Source organism: Erinaceus europaeus, chromosome 15 (assembly GCF_950295315.1).
Source record: "Erinaceus europaeus chromosome 15, mEriEur2.1, whole genome shotgun sequence".
Classification (NCBI taxonomy): domain Eukaryota; kingdom Metazoa; phylum Chordata; class Mammalia; order Eulipotyphla; family Erinaceidae; genus Erinaceus; species Erinaceus europaeus.
Window position 1 is genome coordinate 9,084,195 of NC_080176.1, and position 23,436 is coordinate 9,107,630.

The 23,436-nt window shown below is 39.7% G+C and overlaps 1 protein-coding gene across 6 annotated transcripts in view; it reads right to left on the minus strand.

The window, feature by feature from the left end:
- Positions 1-1,248: 1,248 nt before the first annotated feature.
- Positions 1,249-23,436, minus strand: part of RBBP6 (RB binding protein 6, ubiquitin ligase) — a 37,095-nt gene continuing 14,907 nt past the window's right edge. Inside the window, exons 4-19 of one of the 6 annotated variants that reach the window (XM_060172787.1) lie at positions 22,274-22,318; positions 20,207-20,295; positions 19,981-20,077; positions 19,298-19,437; positions 16,433-16,605; positions 15,521-15,624; positions 14,724-15,061; positions 13,614-13,697; positions 12,737-12,833; positions 12,515-12,593; positions 12,272-12,326; positions 9,488-9,556; positions 6,509-6,871; positions 6,119-6,220; positions 3,483-5,132; positions 1,249-3,218 (exon numbers count right to left, since the gene is read on the minus strand). In XM_060172787.1, the coding sequence (XP_060028770.1) occupies positions 1,670-3,218; positions 3,483-5,132; positions 6,119-6,220; positions 6,509-6,871; positions 9,488-9,556; positions 12,272-12,326; positions 12,515-12,593; positions 12,737-12,833; positions 13,614-13,697; positions 14,724-15,061; positions 15,521-15,624; positions 16,433-16,605; positions 19,298-19,437; positions 19,981-20,077; positions 20,207-20,295; positions 22,274-22,318 (5,034 nt within the window). In that variant the 3' untranslated portion in view covers positions 1,249-1,669. Of the gene's footprint in view, positions 3,219-3,482; positions 5,238-6,118; positions 6,221-6,508; positions 6,872-9,487; positions 9,557-12,271; positions 12,327-12,514; positions 12,594-12,736; positions 12,834-13,613; positions 13,698-14,723; positions 15,062-15,520; positions 15,625-16,432; positions 16,606-19,297; positions 19,438-19,980; positions 20,078-20,206; positions 20,296-22,273; positions 22,319-23,436 lie in introns of all 6 variants that reach the window. The other 5 variants (XM_060172784.1, XM_060172786.1, XM_060172785.1 and 2 more) reach the window with 5 other exon arrangements.

Consider the following 23,436-nt stretch of genomic DNA (forward strand, 5'->3'; position numbering starts at 1 on the left):
ATGATGTTTAGAATGACTAGTGTGTTGATTCTATGGATTTTTCTTCAAACCCCTTAGCTTTCTCTAAACGGTGGTAAGTGCTGCATCAAAGCAGGCCAGGCCGCCTTTCACCTGAAGAAGCACCATAGTGCATACCACGTGGTAAGCATGACATACCCTGCAATGCTCCGTGGAGGTGATGACAGGTTAGAAGCTAAGTTGCCACTGTTGGAGTTAGGGTTAGGGTTAATAACTATTAATAGCTCAACACTCTCCCAAAGCACTCTAGAATCACCATTACAGGTAGAGCTGGTCTCCCTGACCCCGACCTCCCACCACCTTTCTCTAAGCATTTTTTTTATACCCTGCCATACTTCCAAAGTACTGATCTTACTAAGTCATAATGGTTAGGCAAAAGGACTTTAATGGCCGAATCACCGAAGATCCCGGGTTCTATCGTCAGAACCACCATAAGCTGAGCAGTAGTCTGGTAAAATAAACGGAACACCTACCCCAAAGTCTCCCAGTAGTTTTGTTTTGCCTCCAGGATTGTTGCTGGGGCTCAGTGCCTGCACTACAATCCACTGCTCCTGGAGGCCATTTTCTCCACTGTTGTTATTGTTGTTTTGGATAGGACAGAGAGAAATGGAGAGAGGAGGGGAAGACAGAGATAGACACCTGAAGACCTGCTTCACCACCCCTGCTGGTGTGGATCTGGGGACTTGAACCAGGATCCTCACGCTTTGCCCACTGCACTCCCCCCGGGCCTTTTCCAGTAGTTTTTGTCCCTGTTATCATTGGTGGTGGTGTACCTGGCAGAGCACACGCTACTCAGATCCAGGTTTAAGCCCTCAGCTCCCAGCTGCAATGGTGGAGCAGTGCTGCAAGTATATCTCTTTCCCTCTCACCTCCCCTTTCTGGTTCTTCTGTATACTAATTAATCCACCACATTTTTACCCGGTGCCCTTGGACTGATACTGATACAAACTAGGCAGACGGGGTGGCACCTACATGCTCTTCAGCTGACACTTCAGCAAGGAGTTTCCTATTTATTTGTTTCAGTAAAAATGCATGAGGCTGTAAAAGCACAATTCCTCATCTCTAGAGCTGCGGCCCAAACTCCTAATGACTCTATTTAAGAACCCTCCAGATTCAACCAGATACACAGTTAAAGCCAGTTTCTCATTTCTGGTCAGCAACTGTCAAACCCACTGCTAAGGGGCAGAAACCCAAACACTTATTTTCTTCAAAGAACACAGACATCCAACGTTTGAAAAGTTTACTGAAAACTTTTATTGTAATCAAAAAGTGACGTAACAGGGTTGTAATGAATTCAGCAAATCATTCTGCTGATATTTTAGAACTGATATCAGCTTTTGCCAGGCAATTAAAAAAAATTTAAATGTGAAAATTTCACAGTACAGTAAACTCCACCCCAACTAATTTATGGTGGTTAAAAATAATAGGCCCTAGCAAAACCTTTCATGTTACATGGTCACAACTCACAATTCTGTACAAAAGTTCGTGTTATAAAGCTCTGATGTAAAAATCAAATAATCAAGCAGCAATAGTTTAAGTGCAGCACGGGGATCTTTCATATCATTATTTACAAAGCTTGAATCTCTTTACATTATAACAAAATCTAATACAGATGACTTAGTAATTAAGTCAATGTTTAGAATCTGTCCTTTTACACAGGGACAGATTTCACTTTTTGGTCATCTTTCTCCTTCTCCTTCTCTTTGTTTTTCTTTGATTTCTTTTTCTTGTGTTTGTGTTTTTGGCTTTTTTCCAATTCGACTTCAGTGCCTGCGTGTTTCTTATGCTTCTTGTGTTTTTTATGTTTCTTGTGCTTTTTCTTTTCCTTCTTTTTCTTCTTCTTCTTGCTGTCCTGACTTTCTGCAGAGCTGGCACTGCTGCTGTGACTTCGAGTCTGGCTTCCGGAAGGGCTGTGACTTCGACTTGGACTGACACTAGGGCTGCTTTGACTCTGGCTCCTGGTAAGGCCGACCTGGCTGGCAGCTGCAGTGTCCAGGCCCTCTTTTGCTTTTTCCATGACTTTATCTTTCAGTTCCTTAGCAACTTTTCCTGAAGTGTCTTCGTCTTTTACAGATACGTTGCTTTCACTGTCACTCTCGTTATAGTCTGGTTCAAAAGCAGCTTCATCTGTTTCTCTAGTTAAGTCTGAGGAAAGTCGAGAAGAGTGGCTTAACTGGGGTTTGGGCTTGGTTGCGTTTTTGTCAGGTTGCCCAGTAACTTGCTCTTTTTCCATCTGTGGGTCTGGTGGGTTAGGTAAATGAGGCAATTTATTGCCACTTGACTCTTTATTGTTCCTCGTCTCTAACAAGTGCTTCTCACGGTCCTTATTAGAGTTTTTATCTACAGATTTTGTCTCTTCACTTGAGTGTTTGGTATCGTACGTGGCTGCTTTGCTGTGATCATGAGGCTTTTTCTCTCTCGAGGGGCTAGGGTTACTTTTCTTAGCATCTCCTGTTCCCTTTTTAGGCAAGTCTCTCTCCTCCCTTGCTTTAGTTTTCTGTCCAGAATCTTTACTACGAGAAGGAGAATCTTTCCTTCTTGTTACTTCGCTCCTTTCATCTCTACGTTTGGAGCTCACATAGTCTCGGTTGTCATAATCAGTCTTGTCTTTATTTGAAGACCCCCGAGTGGAATCATGCTTATCTGAAGTCCTCGTCTCTTTGGAAGGTTGAGACAGACCTTTGTAATTCCCTTGTTCACTCAAACGGTCCACAGTGCTCTCTCTCTCTGGCTGGGCGCTGTTCTTCCTCTTGTCGGGGTTTCCCTTCTCTAGCACTGAATGATCTCGGTCTTTGGCCCCGGCTTTCCCCTTTTCACTAGACGCAGAGCTCTTGGAACTTCTGACTTCCTGCTGTGCAGTGTCATGGCCCACTTCCTTGGTGAGCTTCTGGATCTTCTCTGAGGGCTCACTTTCTTTCTCTGGGTACCTGGCCGTGTTTGCTGTTTTGCTGCTGACACTTTTAATGACACTGGCGGGTTTTGCTATACTCGGGACAGGCTGTGTAGCTTTAACATCTTCTTCTTCAGATTCAAAATCATCTTTGTCCCATTTGGACTGAGGAACCTGAATCATAATAATAACATCTTCAGCGGGAGTGGTGTTGTCATTATTATACTCCTCCAGGGTTTTAATGACAGTTCGCTTAGTGTCTGTTTTCTCTTCAGATTTCCGCACAGGACTGCCTCCAGTTGAGCTTGTACTAAAAAAGAATGAGAATATTTTTAATTAATCATGAATTTACTATTATTAAACACTGACAACAATAACGTGCTAAATGCCCATTGTTTTTCAAGTTTCTATAGTAAAAAAAAAAAAAAGAACTTATTTGAGCCTGACCATCTAAAAACAAATCATTTTATTCATCCTCAAAATCTTACCACCTTATAGTTAAAATAAACCAGCTTAATCCCCAACATCTGTCCCTACCCTGTATAATTCTCCCAACCCGACCCATCATAGGTACCTGGTGTAATCCACGAGAGTTGAGCTGGATCCTTCAGTTCCAGTGACCTTTCGCCTGACCTTGCCTTTGACTTTTTCTTGTTTAACTTTGCCAGACGTTGACTCCAGTTTTTCAGAGGGCTCTTTCGTGTTGGATACGTTTTCTGTACTTCCAATTTTTTTACCAGTCTCTCTGTTAAGTTTGATTTTTTTGGCTGGGGCAGTGGATGAAGCTTTCTCTTTCTCAGGGGTTCTATCCAGTTTCTCGACGTCAGGTTCCATTTTGCGCTTTGGTGATGGTTTCAGTAGTTCAGCTGCCTCTAACTTCAACAGTTTTGTTGACGATGAGTCCAAGTCCTTCTCTGCACCTTTTTCTTCAGTTTTCCTTTTTCGTTTTTCTCCCCTGCTGTCAAGTGGCTTACTCTTCTCGCTGGGCTTCTTGGTCTTCTCTTCCTTACTTATTGCCTTTTCAGATTTGCTATCTCTGGAGTAGTCCTTTTTCACTTTCTCTTCTTTCACTGGTTTTGACTCTTGGTGTTCTCTTGTTGACTTACTGTGAGCTTTGCGAGGGGTCCCAATGACCTTCTCATCCTTCTGAGATGAAGACGACGACTTAGCATTGTCGGTCTTTGGAGTCTCCTCTTTAGCTTTTTTAGGGGGAGGTTCAGATCGAGGGGACTTTTCACGCTCACCATCTAGTTTCTCTTGGGCTCCTTTGGCAGGTTTCACAGCACTGTCCTTTTTGGATGTGGAAGACCCATCACTTTTCCGTTTGGTCTTGTCACTTCTGGCTTTGGGCTTGTCTTTCTCTCTCTTGTCTTTTTCGGAAACCGATTTAAAAGTGATGGACTCTGCATCCATTGGCTCGTCTCTGACAGGTGTGGCATCATCCCTGCTGGGAGGAACAAACAGTGGGTCTGCTTTATTTTCATCACCGCCTGTATGTTCTCGTGACTTTCTGGAGGGCTCCAGTAACTCTGGATTCAGGAAACTTTCACTTTCTTCCCCTTTTCTTCTTTTTCTGTGTTTCTTATGCTTATTCCCTTTACCGTCTCCTGGAACATTGTCACTTTCCTTCTCTTTTGACTTTGTATTGTCTTTCTGGTTATGGCTGTCTCTTGTTGAAAGCTTTTCTGGATAGTTGCCACCTATGTTCCGACTTCTGTGACTCTGTCCACTGGAATAATCTTCTCTGCGGCCTCTTGTGAACGGAGAATTCCTGACATTAAGTGGTAAAAATCTCTCCGGAGAGAAGTTCTCTCTATTAGCTGAAGGTCTAGGCTGTGCTCCGGCAGCATAGCCTTTGTAGTATTTTTCATACCATTCTCTGTATTTCCTCTCCCATTCTCGGTAACGCTCTTTTTCAAATGGGTCTCTAAAGTCAACGCTCCTCCCATAGTACGCTTTGATGTCATAAGGGGGTGGCACTTCTCTGTATCTGTTAAAATATTCACGCTCCGTTTCCCCTTGAGGCACATTTCGTTTACTGGGAGACTGGCCCCTGAATGCTTGTGGGGACCTTGATCGTGAATGGTAGCGTCTGTATGGAGGTGACCTTGACCTAGACCGATGATATCCATGAGATCTAGACCTCGAGCGGTAGTTGCGACTCTTGCCTCTGCCTCTCCTCGGGTACGGCGGCGATCGCGAGTAGGACCGTGAATGCGAACGGCTAAACGAGCGGGAATAAGAGCGTGAGCGTGTTGAACCAGATCTTGATTTAGAATAAGAATATGAACTTCGCGAATAGGACGAACCACTATAAGGAGACTTAGACCTAAAAACAAAAGTAAGACAACAGTTGATAGTTGAGAGATATATACAAAATAAAAAAGATTGTTCAGGTTCTATCAAAAGCATATTCTCAAGTTCCATCTTTAGACCAAGTTTCACCGTAGGCCATTTAAAGAGGCCCAGGGACTGTTACTGGAATGGAATAAAATACACAAAAGACCAGAACAATCACTTGCTACAAAACAAAAGTGAAACTTTAACAATCAGAGTGAAGTGCATTAATGTACTGTGAGTTATATGAACTAATTAACTTAATAAACAAAAAAACCAATTAACTTTAGTTTTTTTTTCTTCCTATCTGGTTATTAAGGTAGGAATAAATTTTTTATCCTATGTTGGCCAATAGTCTAACTTTCCATGGAACACATTTCAAGTGTAAACTTTATACCAAAAAAAAAAAAAAAAAAAAAAGTCTTTTAAACTTCCAGGGAATTTTTGTAATTCAGTTTTTCTATCAATAAAGTCATCTGTATTTGACGACGACTTCATAATTGCGCAGGTTAATGTTCCAGCAAGAAGCTGTAGCCTTGAGTAAAAGGATCCTGGGGAATATTCTTTGGCTACCCCGCTATTACTTTCCTTTTATAAACATTTCCCAATTATTTCACACTATTAAAAAAATAATAACTTCAAGGGACCAGGGGTAATTTAATCCCAATAATCTGCTAGTTCTACACAATAGAATTTACATCGAGACATTCCAATAAGCAAATATTGGGAAATGTTTCATCTCCATCTCTATATGTAAACCTAGACCGAATCAGAAAAATTCCGTAAATTCAATGTTATTTATATCCATAGCTAATCCCTGGATATTCAAAGTCCCATTTGTAATTCTGTTGTGAAGGCTTGCAAAACACTAACCTGGAAAATGAGCGCCTACGCTCCTTTTGAATCTTTTTGTATTCCATCAATTCCTTAGCAAAATCATTTGTAAACTCATCTAGCTTGGACTTTTTCTTTTCCCTAGTAAAATAAAGTTAAAGAGTGAAAGTTAACAAAAACCATTTAAGAAAACTAACAAGACAAATGTAATTAGATCATGAATGAAATGAATTAAATTGCCATTAGTTTTCCACTTTAAAACTATAAATAACTAGGAATCCCTGAGGAAATTGCTAGTATGGACTGGTCTGATTTTTAGGTGGTTTCACTGCTCTTGTACTAACTGGAAACTGTAAAATGTCTCCAGATACCTATTTAATGTTACATCAGAAAATGAGAGTGCACTATAATTCTGAAAAGAGCACTTACTCTTCTTTGAGTCGTCGCTGCTCTCTATAGAACTCTTCTCTGGACAGAGGTGGTGCTTGCGTTGTTGGGATGGCATTTGAATGAGCTGTCTGTGCTCCTGATGACACCCAAGGTGCTGATAAATTGGCTGGAGTCGGAGGGAACCCTGGAGGAGGGACACTATACCCAGCTGGTGGTGGCTGCCCAGGGGGAAACTGAGGGGAAAATTGTGGTGGAGGCACCCCTGGAGGGAGAGGCAGTGAATGGGGAGGAGGTGGGTACAGAGGAGGGGGTGGAACAGGTACAAAAACAGGTGTTGCTGGTAGTGACGGGCCTTGACTTCTCTGTGATCGTTCGCTGTGGTGTCGTCCACGGTTTATACTCCTGGAAAAACAAATTCCACAATGTTATTCCTTCAATCTGTAATTACTGGAGGTAAGTAAGCTTGTCCTGTCTATCCGTGATTATTTTCAAGTGTATAAACAATGGAATAAAATGGACTGTTCAATCACACAGAAGTACCAACAGCACTTAAATAGAAAAGAAAATAGCTAACAAAGTGCAAGGACCGGCATAAGGATCCGGGTTCGAGCCCCTCTGACTTCTCCTCCTCTCTCCATTTCTCTGTCCTATCCAACAACGACAACAATAACTACAACAATAAAACAAGGGCAACAAAAGGGAATAAATATTAAAAAAAAGAAATTAGGTAACAAAACTAACCACTAGGTCTGTTTAAGAGGCACTGGAATGGTTACAACTGGTTACAACATTACAGCGCCTTCTCAATATGGAGATGTTACTGATATGTTTAAAAATTCCTGGGGGGGGGGGCTGGGGAGATACCATAATGGCTATGCAACAAAGTTTTCACTGTCTGAGGCACCAAAGGTCCGAGGTTCAACCTCCAGCACTACCAATAAGCTAGAGCTGAGCAGAGGTGGGAGTGGGGAGAGAGGGTCTCCCGTTTTTGTGAAGTTTCTATTTGTTATCACTCCACAGTAAGTTACGTCTTTACTTTTTAATCTGTCTTTTTAAAAAAAAAAATTTATTTATTCCCTTTTGTTGCTCTTGTTTTATTGTTGTAGTCGTTGTTGGCTAGGATAGAGAGAAATGGAGAGAGGAAGGGAAGACAGGGGGAGAGAAAGACAAGACACCTGCAGACCTGCTTCACCGCTTGTGAAGCGACTCCCCTGCAGGTGGGGAGTGGAGGGCTCGAACCGGGATCCTTACTCTGGTCCTTGCGCTTTGCGCCACCTGCGCTTAACCCGCTGCACTACCGCATGACTCCCTCTAATCTGTCTTTTACAGGAACAAATACTGCTGTGACCTAGTGCTGTTCAAAATGTCTTCTGTGATCAAAAGCTTAACTGAAGAAATACTATTTCCTAGAATCTCTCTTTTGAGAACACGGGTAAAGATTCTTCAAAGTAGGATATATACTAATAAATACATACTAATAACAAACATTTCTCAAAAAGTAAGGTAAAAATAACAATGCTGGCAGAGTTTCTGAACTGTGCTTATTTTTGTTAGTTACAAAGGTTCTTTACATTATAACTAAGTAGTATACAACAACAGCGGCAGGGGGTGAAATCTTGGCCTCTTTTAAGAAGCCTCAATTAGTAAACATTACCTTCTATTAAACATGTGATCTAATAACAAAGCAGCAGTTTGTATGTAATTCTCAGTTCTTAGAAATTGTAAATTAACACTAGAAGAACCCCCCCTGTAAGCCCCCCCCCCCAATTTCTCTCTGTCTCTGTACACTAAAACAAGTTAGCTGGAGGCCCCACTACCGTGGAAAATGGCGTCACCTAGCAGGGCTACAGCTTGCTTTTTGCCACTAGGGTTATTGCTGAGACACAGTGTCTGCATGATCACTGCTCCTGGAGACCAATTCTATTATTGTTGTTATTATTTTAAATAAAGACAAATTGAGAGGGAAGGAAGGGGAAATAGAGGCAGAGAGGAAAAGAGGTATCTTCAGCACTGCTTCAGCCCTGCAGGTGGGTACAGGGGGTTTGAACCTGGGTCCTGAGCAAGGTTATGTGTGCGCGACACTGGATGTAGCACAGTCCGGTCTGGCTCGCCTTTTAGACTACAGTGCTCATGCTTTTCTAGGACAAGGGCCTTAATCTTCTTGTCCCTTCTTTTATAAGATAAACTAGGAGGAAGCTGGGACAAACAAGTCTAGAACAGAAATGCATGCCATTTTTCATACTTAGGGGTTGAAGTGGTATCTTAAATATTGTCTGGGCCTCCATGACCTCTTTTTGACGTCAAAAGCTTAAATCAGTTTTTTTTTTTTTGGCTAAGATTTTTTTTTAAAAAAAAAACATATTTGTTGAATAAAGATAGAGAGAAACTGAGAAGAAAAGGGGAGGCAGGGAGAGAAGCTTTAGGCTTCTGAGGCATAAATCAGTGTTTTGCTGTGTGCTAACAGGGAGAAAATAGTCATTGGTAAGGAGGATTCCAGATGCAGTCTTAAAGGCTATCGTTTAAATGGTCTGGGAGGTGGCGTGGGGAGTCAAGCGTTGCATTCTCAAGCATCAAGTCCTGAGTTCATTCCCCGGCAGCACATGTACCACATGTGTGGTTCTTCCTCTCTCTTCTATTAATAAACAAATAAAATTATTAATAAACAAATAAAATCTTAAAAATAAATAAATAAATAAACAAAAGACTTACTTAAAATACTGAAAGTAATCTATTCCTTCCAACACTTTCCCCCCTTCCTTTTGGGCCAGAGTCCAGGTTTATGGTCGAATAGGGGACTGAACCTGAGACTTTGGATCCTCAAATACCCAAGTCTTACGTGTCCCACTTACGCTGTCTTCCCCAGCCTCCCTAAGACTTCCTAAAGACAACTGCTGACTCGTGTAAGCATAAGCTGGCTAGTCTCTGTCCCTGCCCAGCCACCCAACTTAAGAGCTTGCATTTGTTAGACATGTTCAGTGTCATTAGATCACTGTTTTTCAAAAATTTTAGAAAGCTTACCTGTAGCAGCTCCTCTCTCCCCTTCTAATTTGCTGTGGTGGAGAAACTATATAGCCAAGCTTGTTGGAACTGTTTAAAAAGAAAGAGAAATATATAGTTTAATGAAGTGACCTTTTAGTTTGTAGACTTTTTAATCTATGTATCTTTGCGTAGCCATCATGCTATCTTAAAATTCATTCAGCTAAAATCCAGTCCTTAAAATTCATTTAACTAAAATCTCATCAGAGAATATTTTCTGTATTATATTTTACTGTGACTTTATTGCTATAGAAAAGGAAGAGTCCTTTCATCTACTGAGGGCTATGTCAGGTAGATAGTCCACAGGTAAGGAATTGTAGGCTGGGAAGTAAAAAAACCACACCCCCACAGCCAAGCAGTCAGTGAGTGGAAGAGCTGGGATCAAAACCAGCTCTACTTGCTTTCAAATCCATTTTTTTTTCTGACATATTCTTCCAATTTCTCACTTACTATACTTTGTTTAAAATGAGAAATCTACTTTATCTTTCAAACAAAAACTAAAGTTTTACAATATAAATCAGTTCCTATAAATGCATGTTTGTATAGTAATCCAAATAGCATGGTACTGGAATAAAATTGATGCTTGGATCAATAGCACAGAACCAAAAGCCCAGAAAAGAGCCCACACAGATACAACCACCTAATAGATGACAAAGGGGCCAAAGTCATTCAATGGGGATAAAGAAGGTCTCTTCAACAGATGGTGCTGGGAAAACTGGACAGCCACATGGAGAAAAGTCAAACTAGATCACCACCTAACACCATACACCAAGGTCAAATAAAAATGGATTAAAGACCTAGATATGAGACCAGAAACCCTCAAACTTATATATGTATTATTTGGAGATTCAACTCCCTGGGCAGGGGAAAAGAAAACAAGAGTACATAAATCACAGAAACTAAAAAGCTTCTATACATCAAAAGCAAACAACACAAGGATAACCAGCAACCCAGTAAACAGGAAAAGATATTTGCACATCACATATCAGACAAGTGACTGACATCAAACATCTACACAGAATTGGTACAGATCTACAAAGGAAGCAAAAATAGTCCCATAAAAAGTGAGCCAAAGAACTAAACAGTTTTCTAAAGAAGATACACTTGGTCCAAAGAAACATGAAGAAAGGTCCCATTTCACTTATCACTAGAGAAATGCAAATTAAAACGACACTCAGATCCCATCTCACACCTGAGAGAATGGCTTACATCAACAAACCAGGAAATGACAGGTATTGTAGAGGGTGTGGAGAAAAAGGAACTCTGCTACACTGCAGGTGGGAATGCAAACTGGGGTAGCCCCTTTGGAAGACTGTGTACAGAGTCCTTAAACAAATAAAAATAGAATTATCTTATGATCCAGCAATACCATTTAGGCATTTATCCAATGAACACTCAAAACACTAATTAGAAGAGATGTATGCACCCCTATGTTCATAGCTGCATTCTTCACAATACTCAAAGAATGGAAGCTGTCTAAATGCCCATCCTCAGATGACTAGCTAGAGATGTTATGAGATATATATATACTCCATAGAATACTACTCTACAATAAAAAAAAAAAAAAATCATATTGTGTCCTCTGGGACAAAATGGATAAAACTGGAGGTGATTCTGTTGAGCAAAATAAGTAAAGAGAAGAAAGACAACTACCAGATGGTTTCCCTCATAAGTGGAATTTAAAGATCTGATTCACACGAGCTTGAGGAAAAGAAAGTAGCAAGCAAACTTTGTAAGACTTGTAAAAACTGTGGTGGTTCTCTCTGGGAGGTGGGAGGGTGCCACACAGAACTCTGGCGGTAGGTGTGGTGCAAGCTACACATTGTACCTTATAGTCTTGTAGTAACATAATAAAAATAAAAATGTATGCTAATTTAGTGGTTATTTCCTAGAAATAAAATAAACCTACTGGCATTAATGTCATAAAATATCCTATAGAGATCAAATTTTTTTTTATTTTAAGGGAGAAAATAATATTTTATTCGATAGGTTTTAATGTCTTTATACTTATCAGATCAAATCCAGAAACATCCAGATGAAGGATTGGGAAAAGTTTACTCTATCAGGATAAGGTGGATGACATATTTACAGGCCTGGAAAATAGCTCAATGTGTCAGAGAACAAGATTTACATGCCTGAGAACTCAGAGGTCCCAGGTTCAATTCCCTGCACCAATATAAGCCAGAGCTGAGAGCAACGCTTAGGTCTCTTGCTTCCACAGAATAAACCTGATCTGGGAGAGGTTGGTCAGTAGATAAAGCACTGGACTCTCAATGTGAGGTTCTGAGTTCAATCCCTGGTACATGTCAGCGCAATGCACTGGGGCACTCACACTTGCTCTTTCTGTCTCCCTCTCTCGTGTTAATATATAAATCTAAAAAAATAAAAATAAAAATAAGCATTCTTTTTGGTTGCTGCCAAGGCTTTGCTGCTCTGGACTGACTTTTATAGACAGAAAGGCAGAGCTGGGCACCTTAGCATCACTGCTTCCTCTGGGTGCTTGAGGTCAAGGGTCATAAGGCAAAGCAGGTGCATTCTCAGCTGAACTATCTGTTTGTCAACTGAGGTCGTTTGTTAAGTCACTTCAGTCAAAAAGCCACGTACATTAACACAGCGGATACAGAGTTTACAGGGCTGGGCAATGGCATAATGGCTATGCAAAGGAGCAGCTTATATCAAACATTTGTTAACACAGATCCTAGTTTGCAATTTCCATTACCTAGCTTGAAAAGAACGTCTGAAAAGTCACTTTAAACATTTACTTACTGTTCCCAACCGGGTCGGCCACCACCTGGACGGCTAGCACTGATTCTTACTGGCCCTTTGAAACAAAAATATATAATTAAATAAATAAGAACACTAAGTAAAGATCAAACGGCATGTTAAATAAATTCTAATTGATTTTTAAATGTATTTTTTAGTAGTCATTTAATATTGATTTGATTATGTTTCTTTTTTTAAATCGATTATTTTCTACAGGAAAAAGTTCAAACCAAAATTCTTACTCACCAGTTGTGGGTATCAACTGCCCATGTAATAATGACTGTCCAAGCAAAGATGGAGTTCCAAGTACAGGCACCTGATAGCCCTTCAGGAAAAAAAGTGGATAAAAAAGGAAAGTTAATTTCAGAAAAAGAGCTCAGAAATAATTTTGTAAGACAGAAACAAACAACAAAAGAAACCAACCCTCCAATATTAAAATCTCCAAATCTGGAATCAAGAAGAACTCACCTTTTCTTCCATAAGAGCAGAAATTGCAATTGAAGAGGCTCCCTTGGAATGTTCGGATGCAAGGGCTGCAGCAGGTAGCATTTTGTTGTCAGAATCCCTAGAAGATAATGTGATTTCTAATATGTTTAAAAAGCCATCAGGAGGAGTAAAAGCAAAAACCACATCTTGCTACTAGCAGTTTAGTCATCACTTGCATTAAAATAAAGATGATGAAAGCTTACTAAGAACAATAATAGAAGACAGGACTTTGGAGAAATTCATAGACAAGTGACAAAAACAAAGGGAGAAGCTCCTTAAGAATTAAGCTTTCGGGCCGGGGGAGGTTACTCCGGGGTACAGAGTGCTTATCCTACATGCTTGAGGCCTTAGGCTCAGTTCCTAGCATCTCTTGAGAAAGAAAAACTGGCAAATACTTGAGCTCCCTAATAGGTGGTGGAAAAATGCTTAGTGTTCCTCATTCGCATAAAAAATAAAGGGGTTATGGGAGATAGCATAATGCTATGCAAAAAGTCTCTCATGCCTGAGGCTCCAAGGTCCCAGGTTCAACCACCTGTGCCACCACAAACTATAGCTGAGTAGTGCTCTGGAAAAAAAAAAAAAAAAGAAAAAAAGGCTGGAAGGGGGTGTGGGAAGGGGCTCAATGGCAGATTGTATGCATGAGATCTTGAGTATGATCTCTGCCACTGCACTGAAACAGAAATGGAAAACTTAAAAATAATCCTGGATAACAACGTGAAGTCTCTGGGTTTCACCTCCTCCCCTTCATTAATCAAATAAAAGGTTAGCAAAGTAGGTAAAGGGGTCGGGTGGTGGCGAACCTGGTTGAGCATACACATTACCATGCACAAGGACCTGGGTTCAAGCCTCCCATCCTCACCTGCAGGTGGAAAGCTTCATGAGTGGTGAAGCAGGGCTGCAGGTGTCTCTCTCGCTCTCTCTTCGTCTCAATTTCTGGCTGTCTCTATCAACAAATAAAGATAATAAAGAAAAAGAAAAGTAGGTAAATGGGATTTTTTTTACATATATATACACGGGGGGGGGGGGGAAGCCCAACTCAAGTAGAATTTGCTTCTGTGGGTGGAAAGTTATCTGTGACGATGACTACTAAACACCAAAAAACAGCAAAAAAAACCTGGCTCCTTTTTTTTTTTTTTTTTTAAGATCTTATTTATTTATTAATGAGAAAGATAGGAGGAGAGAGAAAGAACCAGACATCATCACTCTGGGACATGTGCTGCCGGGGATTGAACTCAGGACCTCATGCTTGAGAGTCCAAAGCTTTATCACTGCGCCACCACCCAGATCACACCTGGTTGCTTTTTTTAAAAAAAAATTTTTAAGTTACTGAACTATGGTCAAATATTTTTCAATTCTAAAACGGTAGGATTTTAGTGAGTTTTCAGTGCTTTCCTATGTAATAATTATGCCTCGAAAACCAGTATTTCAAACCTCTCTACCAATGTTTTATTCCTTCATCTTCACTTACTCCATTTATTCTCTGGTCTGCTCAAATCTACTCTTAGCTATTCCTATTATCATGACTACAAACGAATTCTCCTCCTTGTGAAGGCCAGGGCTGTTACAGCATATAACATAACGAATAGTTGACAACTTATATAGTTTTGACCTTGGGATACTTAAAAAACATTTGCCAAATATTTTCTCCTTGTTATGCATGCACAAACTATTGCGTTTACTGTTAACTGTAAAATATTAATCCCCCAATAAAGAAATAAAAAGAAAAAGTTTCCTCTTACTCCAAATTCTAAACTCCAAAAGTTTAAATCTCTTATAAGTCACTGGTACTAGTAAGTACTGTATGTTTCAGAAGGGTAAAACATATTATACTGTAGAGGTCACTAAATTAACTATTAAATCACAATAATTAAAAAAAAAGACAATCACTGATGCTATCACACACACACACACACACACACACACACACACACACTCTCTCTCTCTCTCTCTCTCTCTCTCTCTCTCTCACCGAAAAGGTCCGTCTGATTTTTCTGAATGGACAGATATGGAGACAGTTGCAGTAATGTCAGGGACCGGAGCTGGGGTTGAAGATGAGTTTCCAGACCCAGGAGGGGCCAAGGAAGACTGGCTAGAAGTTAATGAAGATACAGAGGGAGCCGGGTGGTTTGATGAGGATGTTACTGGTATCATTAGAGGATCTTGTTGTCTTGACATTGGCGATCTCATCAGTGGTTGCAGGTTCCGCTGAATGAGTGGTCTTGGAGGTGGTATTGGTGGTGGGGGTGGTGGTAACTGTTTTCGTAGTCTTTTTGTATATCCAGTCTCATTTTTGAAGTTATTAACAGCCTATAGACAGAAAACATAAAAGTGAATAAAATATATCTAAAGTATGTAGTTTTTTAAATTATTTTTTTACTGGACAGAGACAGAGAGATTGAGAGGAGAGGTTCAGGCAGTAGTGCAGCAGATTAAGTGCACATAGTGCAAAGTACAAAGACAGGTTTAAGGATCCTGGTTCGAGCCCTCAGCTCTCCACCTGCAGGGGATTCGCTTCAGACAGTGAAGCAGGTATTTTATCTTTCTCTCCCCGTTTTCCCCTCCTCTCTCCATTTCTGTGCTAACCAACAACGACGACATCAACAACAACTATAACAACAATAAAAAAAGGGAAAATAAATAAAAGAGGGGGGAGACAGAGGAAGGGAGAGAGAGAGAGAGACACTATAGCCCTACTTCACCACTCATGAAACTCAAGTACATTTTTAAAAGAGTAAACTTCCCCCCACAAAAGATAAAGGTAGTTACCTGCCGTAAGAATTTATTAGCGATTAAAGCATCGGGTGAAACATCATTTTGATGACATGTCGGGCATGTATGTTCATCAGACTCCAGGAGTGCTGTTCTTATACCTATTTATAAGATTTTAAGTATTAATAAAAGCATACTAGAATCATAGTACCTAGAACATTTCTTAAGATACTTTACAGATACATTAATGTAATTACTACCACATTACTGCTACACAAGCACCTCACCTATCATTTCTAGTCATTGATACATTAAGAATCTCACGCACTCACTGCTAAGAGGCAAGAGTTTTGGAATCAGCTGAATTGCTTTAATGCCAGTCTACCTTGAAACAGAAGTTATGGAAGAAATTTATCGCACAGGTAGGGGGCATGTGCCAAGTCACGAGTGGGGTCTAGGTTCAAACCCCGCAGGAAGGTCTAGTACTGCACTACTGTGCCGGAGTTAAGTAGTACTCTGGTCTCTCACACACGATCTTTAAGGAAACCACATTTTAGCCTATCCATGAGCCAAGTAGTTTCTTTAAAATTTGTGTAATTTTAAAACATGTACTGGGATGTTGGAAAGTCATGATACATTTTTGTATAGGAAATCATAGGGAAAAAGTCATGACTTTCCCGACAACCCAACAGGAAACAGAAATTGAATACTCAGTAGTCACTCTGATGAAATTACAGTGTGTGGTCAATTCTAATATAGAAAAAGACAATAAGAACATCCAAAGGGTTTTTGAGCTACAGGCTGGGGAAATGGCTCAAGTAGCAGACCTGAGGTTCCTGGTTCCATCCCCAGTGCTCCAAGCTGAGCGGTGCTTCAGCTTCCTCTCATGTGAAATTCTCTCCACCTCTTATGAAATAAACAAAACTACCCTTCTAAAAATTCCATCTCTGCTGATTTCACACGACTTACATTCATCACAGTAACTGTTTCCACAGCAGGGAATGACAACAGCGTCAGTCATAATGTCTTTGCAGATGAGACACAACAACTCATCTGGGATAGGATCATCTTCTTCTGAAGACGACGACGGCTCTTCTGGTAGGAAAGGTGGTTTTTCTTTCTTCCCTATGGCATATGCTTCTCTGTAAAAGAAGGTTATTAGCACTATTAATATTGTTAAACAAAAAGGCAAAGCACTTCTAAGACATTTAGAGGTTCTGTTCTATCTTAATAGGAACTTGTAGTTCAGTACAGTGCCCAATTAGTCTGGAGAAGTATAGAATATTTTCCCAAGGGAAGGAGCACTCAAGCACCCTTCCAAAGTAGAAAAAAAAATAAACAGAATTGCTGACAAGTATAACAAAAAGAGAAGAAATGCAAAGAGGACCTTAGTATCCTTAACTCACTCTAAGAACTGAGGACTGGAGGAGTAAATCAATAGATTAAATGCCATACAATTCTGAATGGCAGAGACGGAATTTGAACTTAAGAGAACATCAGAAATGATATACCCTTTTTTTATACTCCAGCATGCTTCTTATAAAACAACCTTCCACCCCATGGCCTAAGAGTATCTAAAACCTAGGGAGGTTAAACTAAAATTGATATTGACACTATATAGTTAAGGAAATATTGTCAAAAATCAAACACATATATAATAGCCAGAATGAGATTTTGAAAGTGAGTGGTCAACTTAGTTTTTTTTTTTTTTTTTTACCAGAGCACTGCTCAGCTCCGGCTTATGGTGTTACAGGGTATTGAACCTGGGACTTTGGAGCCTCAGGCATGAGAGTCTCTTGCATAACCATTATGCTGTCTACCCTCCGCCCCAACTTAGTATTATTATGAGAAAGACAGGAGGAGAGAGAAAGAACCAGACATCATCACTCTGGCACATGTGCTGCCGGGGATCGAACTCGGGACCTCATGCTTGAGAGTCCAAAGCTTTATTTTACCTCTGCACCACCTCCCAGACCACACCAACTTAGTATTTTTAAAGACAAATGTATTTAGAAAACACTGCTGGTTTAAATAAAATGTTACACAAGTATTAAGGCAGTGCTTCATTAGTTTAGATCTTAATGCTGGATATTAAACATATTAAAAACCAAGAAAGCAAGGGCTGGCTCACAGTAGAGTCCAGGAGCCTCCGCACTGGGGAAGCTCCACCAATGGTGGAGCAGTGCTGTGCTGCCTCTCCCTCTCCCTCCCCCTCCTCCTCAGCTATCCAATAGCAGCCCAGGAGCAGCCCTGGGTCACCAGGTGTTCCTAGGGAAACCTTTCACTTTAGGAGCGAGGTTGCTGTCTCAAAGCTGAAAACCAAAGTGTCTCAGCTGTAGAGAGTAGGCTACCTTAGGTGTGTTATTTGTGTTGCAGCGGCTCCATAGACATCACCACGATTCCAGAAATAAGTATCAATATGCTTATGCCCCACTGTTCCCAATTTGTGAAAGAGGAGTCGCCCACTGCCCAAGAGACAAAAGGAGGAAAGGAAAAAAAAAAAGGAAACAGGATAGAAAAAGAAACAGAAGGTCTAAGTTGCTTATCAGTGGTGTTAGTGGAGAGGGTGAAAGTTTCATTTAAAATATTCAGGCTCCCTTTTTCTTTTTCCCAGTTTTGCTATATGTTTGGCACAAAATGGCTTTTGTATTTCAGCATTCAAAAGCAACCAAACTTTTAGCTAAGGATCATAGGTGATGTTAATTTATCCAACACAAATTTCTATCAAACACCTTCATTTCTATCTACCACTACAAAGAAAAATTCTGCTCTTAAAAGTTGTATCTGTAAAAATCAACAGTTTCAACCTAGTCACCTGTAAACTTCTATGAAACGACTGAGCTAGAAACAGTAGAACAAGACACAGATCTAAGGTGAACCACAAAAATACAGATGGTGATTGCTTAAAAAACCAAGATGAGTGTGAGAAAGTGAGCAGGATTTAGAGTTTAGGGAGACATTACCTATTAACTAAAATTGAAGTACATACATACACAAATGCTACATCTTGTCAATATCATTCTAAAGCAATTTTTAAAGCATTCTAACACAATTTTATCATCCTCACACACAATTTTTCCATTGAGAACACAGACACATTATTTTCTAAACTGATGGGCTTTAAGGTGTGAAGATTTGTTAAAAATGCAGGATGAAATGCTGTATCACATAACTTCTCAAAAAAGAAGTGCAGGGATAGGGCACCCAGACAGTTTAACACACTCTTACAGAGATTTCTTTGCACAGTAAGGTTACAGGAACATCTTACAAAGGAAGAGCTAATACTGTGCTGTGTGTGTGAGCTCACAACTGTGGAAGACAATCAAAAAGAGAATTCTTAGGATTCACACAATGTATCAAACTTAATCAAGATACGCTTAGTGCTTGATTTACCCAAGCACTTGAATATGCCTTGATGTTTTGTAGAACCTTTATTAAGCCTGTGGCTTCTCAAAGTGACTGTCTAGTTCACTGAAAAAAACGCAAACAGCATATAAGATGATGTGAGGGCATGTATGTGAATGAAGAAGAAGCTGGGAATGACAGAAAAGGGAAAAAAAATATTAAGACTGTTAAGAGAAGTGGCAAAAATAGTAAAAATCCCCCCCTAGTTAATTATAAATGTGCTTTAAATGGAGCAGATTGCAGCCATTCTCTCTTTTTTTTTCTTCTTCAGCCATTCATTAACACAGAAATGTAACATATGATAATTTAAGTCTTGGCATGTGTATATAATGTTCACAAAATCTCCAAGTAGCAAAGTTCCAAGCCCAAGATTAAATAAAACACCACAACACTGTGAGGCCCCAGTTCACATGGAGTTCGCAAACTTACGCGTCTATGGTCGGTATTGCGTATTTCCCAGTGTTGGTGAGCATTGCACCTTTCATGTTAGGATCTTTCACTTCCATCATAAAACTTCTGGGGATTCCAGTGCTCTTTTTAATCCTAGGACCTGATTCAAAGTTCTTATCCTATTGGGAAAGGAAAGGATAGTAGGAGTAGAGAGAGCAGTTTAGCTTCACTTATTATTAGTCAACATTCAGTGCTCATATGACCTGAAATGTATACATGTATTTTATTCAAACCCATTGGTCACATATATAAATACTATCACTATATTCATGTTACAGAGATGAAGTAACAGGCTTGCAGGTTTTTTTTTTCTCCCCCCGACACAATCGGGGTCTCACATGTATACAGGGTTCTACCAAATCCTGGCCAATTTTAATGATTCTTTTTTATTCCAGAGACAGACACCAAAGCACCAGAGCTTCCTCTGGTACCATAGTGCTCTTATGTGATACCAGGGCTCAAACCTGGATCATGGGCACTGCAAGGCAGGGAATCTACCAAGTGAGCTCTCTTCTTAGCCCAAGAACCAGTATTTGAAGTCAGGCAATTTGGCTCGAGACTGCTCATATGATATTCTAATACAGCAGAGAGAATCTATGAACAAAACAGAGATGGCCAAGGATGAAAAATCAGGTATATCAGTCTTCCTACTTGAAACTTACCCCATTTGTTGGACAATTCTTAATATAATGGCCAGGTTTGCCACAACGGAAACAGGTATAAGATGGAGGTGGTGGGCCAAGGGGTTTCTTCATGTAGCTGAAAAGGGAAAAAAAAAAAAAGTTACATGTGTACAGCAACGTGAAAATAGAAAATGTTTTGTTGATTTGGAATGCAAAAAATCCATCCCCAAATTCTTTTTGGGATATAAAGTACTTAAGGACTTACTTGACCGGGTCGTATTCATGGCCAGACTGTGACATCATTGCTTTAATCTTATCTTCTTCAGAAGCATTGGCTTCAGCCAGATTGGCAGTCTGTTTAACAGGTAATTATTTGACACACACATTAGAAACACATTTAAGACCACACAGCCAAAGACAACACCATCACGCATCCTGTAAAGAGCAGTATCTAATCTCGCACAAAACAAAAAACGAACAACAACAAACCAGATATTCATATATCTGGGAAAGTCACTGGGAGCTCCTTAGGTCATTACACGACATTTGGGTGCCTGTGGGTCTAAAGAAATTCTTTCTGTGGGCACTCAAACCTTAGACCCTGCTTATATCTCTTATGAGGATTTTCATAACATTCCTCAGTTGAAAATTAAGTTAGGGAATACTTGACATTTTTGAACACTAAAAGTAATTCCAAGTGTCCTAACATCAAGACTACAATTTATACTAACAATTCGCATGTAGGGAAGAGATGGAATAATTGAACAGGGTAGCTATCAAGAAATGTGCCAGTTTCATTGACTACAAAAAGCATGCACCGATCATCCATACCTTGGAGCGGAACTTGAACGGAACCAGATATGAGCAGGATCTAAGGGAGTGAGTCCTAACACCTCGGATACTCAAGCAGATAGCACTCACCAGCCACTCACTGGCTTTTATCTTTTCATTCATCCACAAAACAAGCAACCAGTTTAAACATTTTATTGTCAGTTTATACAAAGAAATTCTTAACATTAACAAAGCTTAGAACAGCAACATGTACAGCAAACTGTATTACAGGAGTTGAGCAACTAATTTGTTTGAACCCAAACGTTAATTTACAAAGTTAAAAAAGAAAAAGGCCCTCAAAATCCCCCAGCTGCTCCCCACATAAGCAATGGTAGGAATAAACCAAAATTCAAATATGGTCCTTACAGTGCATAAGAATAGAAACAGCAAGCTCTAAGGTGATCAAAGTGTTAACCTATGCTAAAACACTGCATGAGAAAACTCTGAGGGTGGTTTTAGCTTACTCCGTGTTATAACATTGAGTTCTCCCCTAAGAGGAGCTTAAAGACTGCATGCTACTAGGGCAGTTCTGGAAATACATTCGAGGGTAAGAACATCACCTGACAAAGTCAAGGACAAGACAGGGACAGCACTAATGGAAAACCCATCTACTGATGAGCTGTGATTGTTGAATTTGTTTTTGTGACAGAATAAGGAAAGATACTGTGGTTTTAAGAAAAACCGCCTACTCAGTCTGCAAAGACCAGCCTGTCCTGCATTTTTTAAAAAGCCCAATTTATAGCCTAAGTCTATTACTTTAAAAATTAATCCATCACTAGTGCTTTCCCAAACAAAAGGTAAACAATGATGAGCAAAAAAAAAAAAAAAAAAAAAGAAAAAAGAAAAAGAAAAAAAATAGTAATAAAAAATTAAAACACTCATTGGAAAACATGGGAAATACAGCAATTTCTATAGGTAACAATTTACCCCTCTGTCAAACACAAACATTGGTATATTCCTGCAGACAGCTTATACATTGACACAACTCATGCAGTCTGTGTTCAAACAAATTGTTTAAAACTTTTTTTCTAATGTACACAGACTACAAGTCTACAGCATAAAAAACTGTTATCACATTTAAAATGTTGCCCTCCAAGGGATCAAGTCAAAGATTCAGGAAATAACCACACAATTGTCCATGAAAAGGAAAGCTTTTATTTTGGCTGTGTATAAAGTCCACATAATTTACAGCCAAAACCAGGGAACTCCTCCAGAACACTGTTAGTTTCCAATGTATAGTTAAAATATATGAGGGAAAAACAGTAAGTGTAGCTTCATGTGTTTCTTCTGTCTTGAAGATGAACAAAACTCCAATATTATGGTGAGGCTGACAAAATAGTCCCCTATCTTGTCAAGAGAGCAACTACTCTTTACAGGATAGTAATAACAAATACAATATTTTTGCAAAGTATCTCCCCCCATTCCCATTTTTTAAAAAAAGTGTTTCACATAAAAAATTACGATGTTAGAAAGTAATTTATATTTTCAAGAATATATATACCTTTGTAAGCTGGGCCAGAGATATGGATGTAGAAGAGTCATCAATCTGTTCACAAAAAATTAAACACACATTCAAGTTCCACGCTGAAAACATCTGAAAGTGATCATTTAGCCCTGCCTGCCAAGTTAATGTTTCTAAAAAGTCTTCGACCTAGTGCTATTTTGTTTTAAGATTGCAAGTACAGCTCACCCTCCTCTACAGATTTCACAGTAATAAAGGCTGGCCTTTGAGCCACACTAAGTTACAATTTAAAAAGAAAAAGAAAAAAAAAAAAAAGAGGGTGAAAGACATTACACAGGAAATCTGTTCAGAACAGTGACTGTATACTTAAGTAGAGTTCTGCATCTATCAATGGTCTCTAAGTTTGATAATGCTCAAGACAATGTACACAAGAAGAGAGAACAAAGATCTAACTTTTGTAGAATGCCAAATAATGACGTCATACTAGAGCAAGCAGCCCTTTAAAGACTAACATAATTGTTTTAAACAGCTCCTCTGATTTGTTGCCTCTCAAAATCTGCACCCATCTGTGTATTCTCCTCCAAAGAGTAACAATTCCTGCCAAAGAAACTAGCTTCATCAAGGGAAAGTTAAAAAGAAAAAAAAGAAAGAAGCAGAAGACACCCTAGGATAAGGGCAAACAACTGTCATAGATGATGAAGGATTCCCACTATCTGGAGAAAGATTAATAAAATGGAGCAAGTGTTCAAAGAACTTTTAAAATGTACTTTTTAAGGCAACTTTTTCATTTGAGCCTCTGAAGTGACTGAATAGCTTTTAAGTGTGTTTAACAATTTTAAAGTGTCTACACATTGAAATGAAAGCACTAGCTTTGTGTGTAAGCAAGAGCTGCTTGTTCAACCTGTTTTCATCCATGCATATATTGGTCAAAACTCTTGCTTCCAACAGTGACAGTAACAAAATATCTGGACTGAAGGTGAGAAAAACAACATCCCCCAAAGTGAGTCTTTCCATGTGGCACACTTTGCAAGTATTCCAGAGAATGGAGAGTGCTGGCTCGCTGGAGGAGCACCTGCCTTCTCTCAGGAGCATCATGGGAGTCTGGCCCCACGTGGAGGAGCCCAGCAGTGGTGCACACACACCAGTGCCACGCACTCTCACTCAAGGCCTCGCTCTCTGAATGAAAAAGGGGTCTAAGTGCT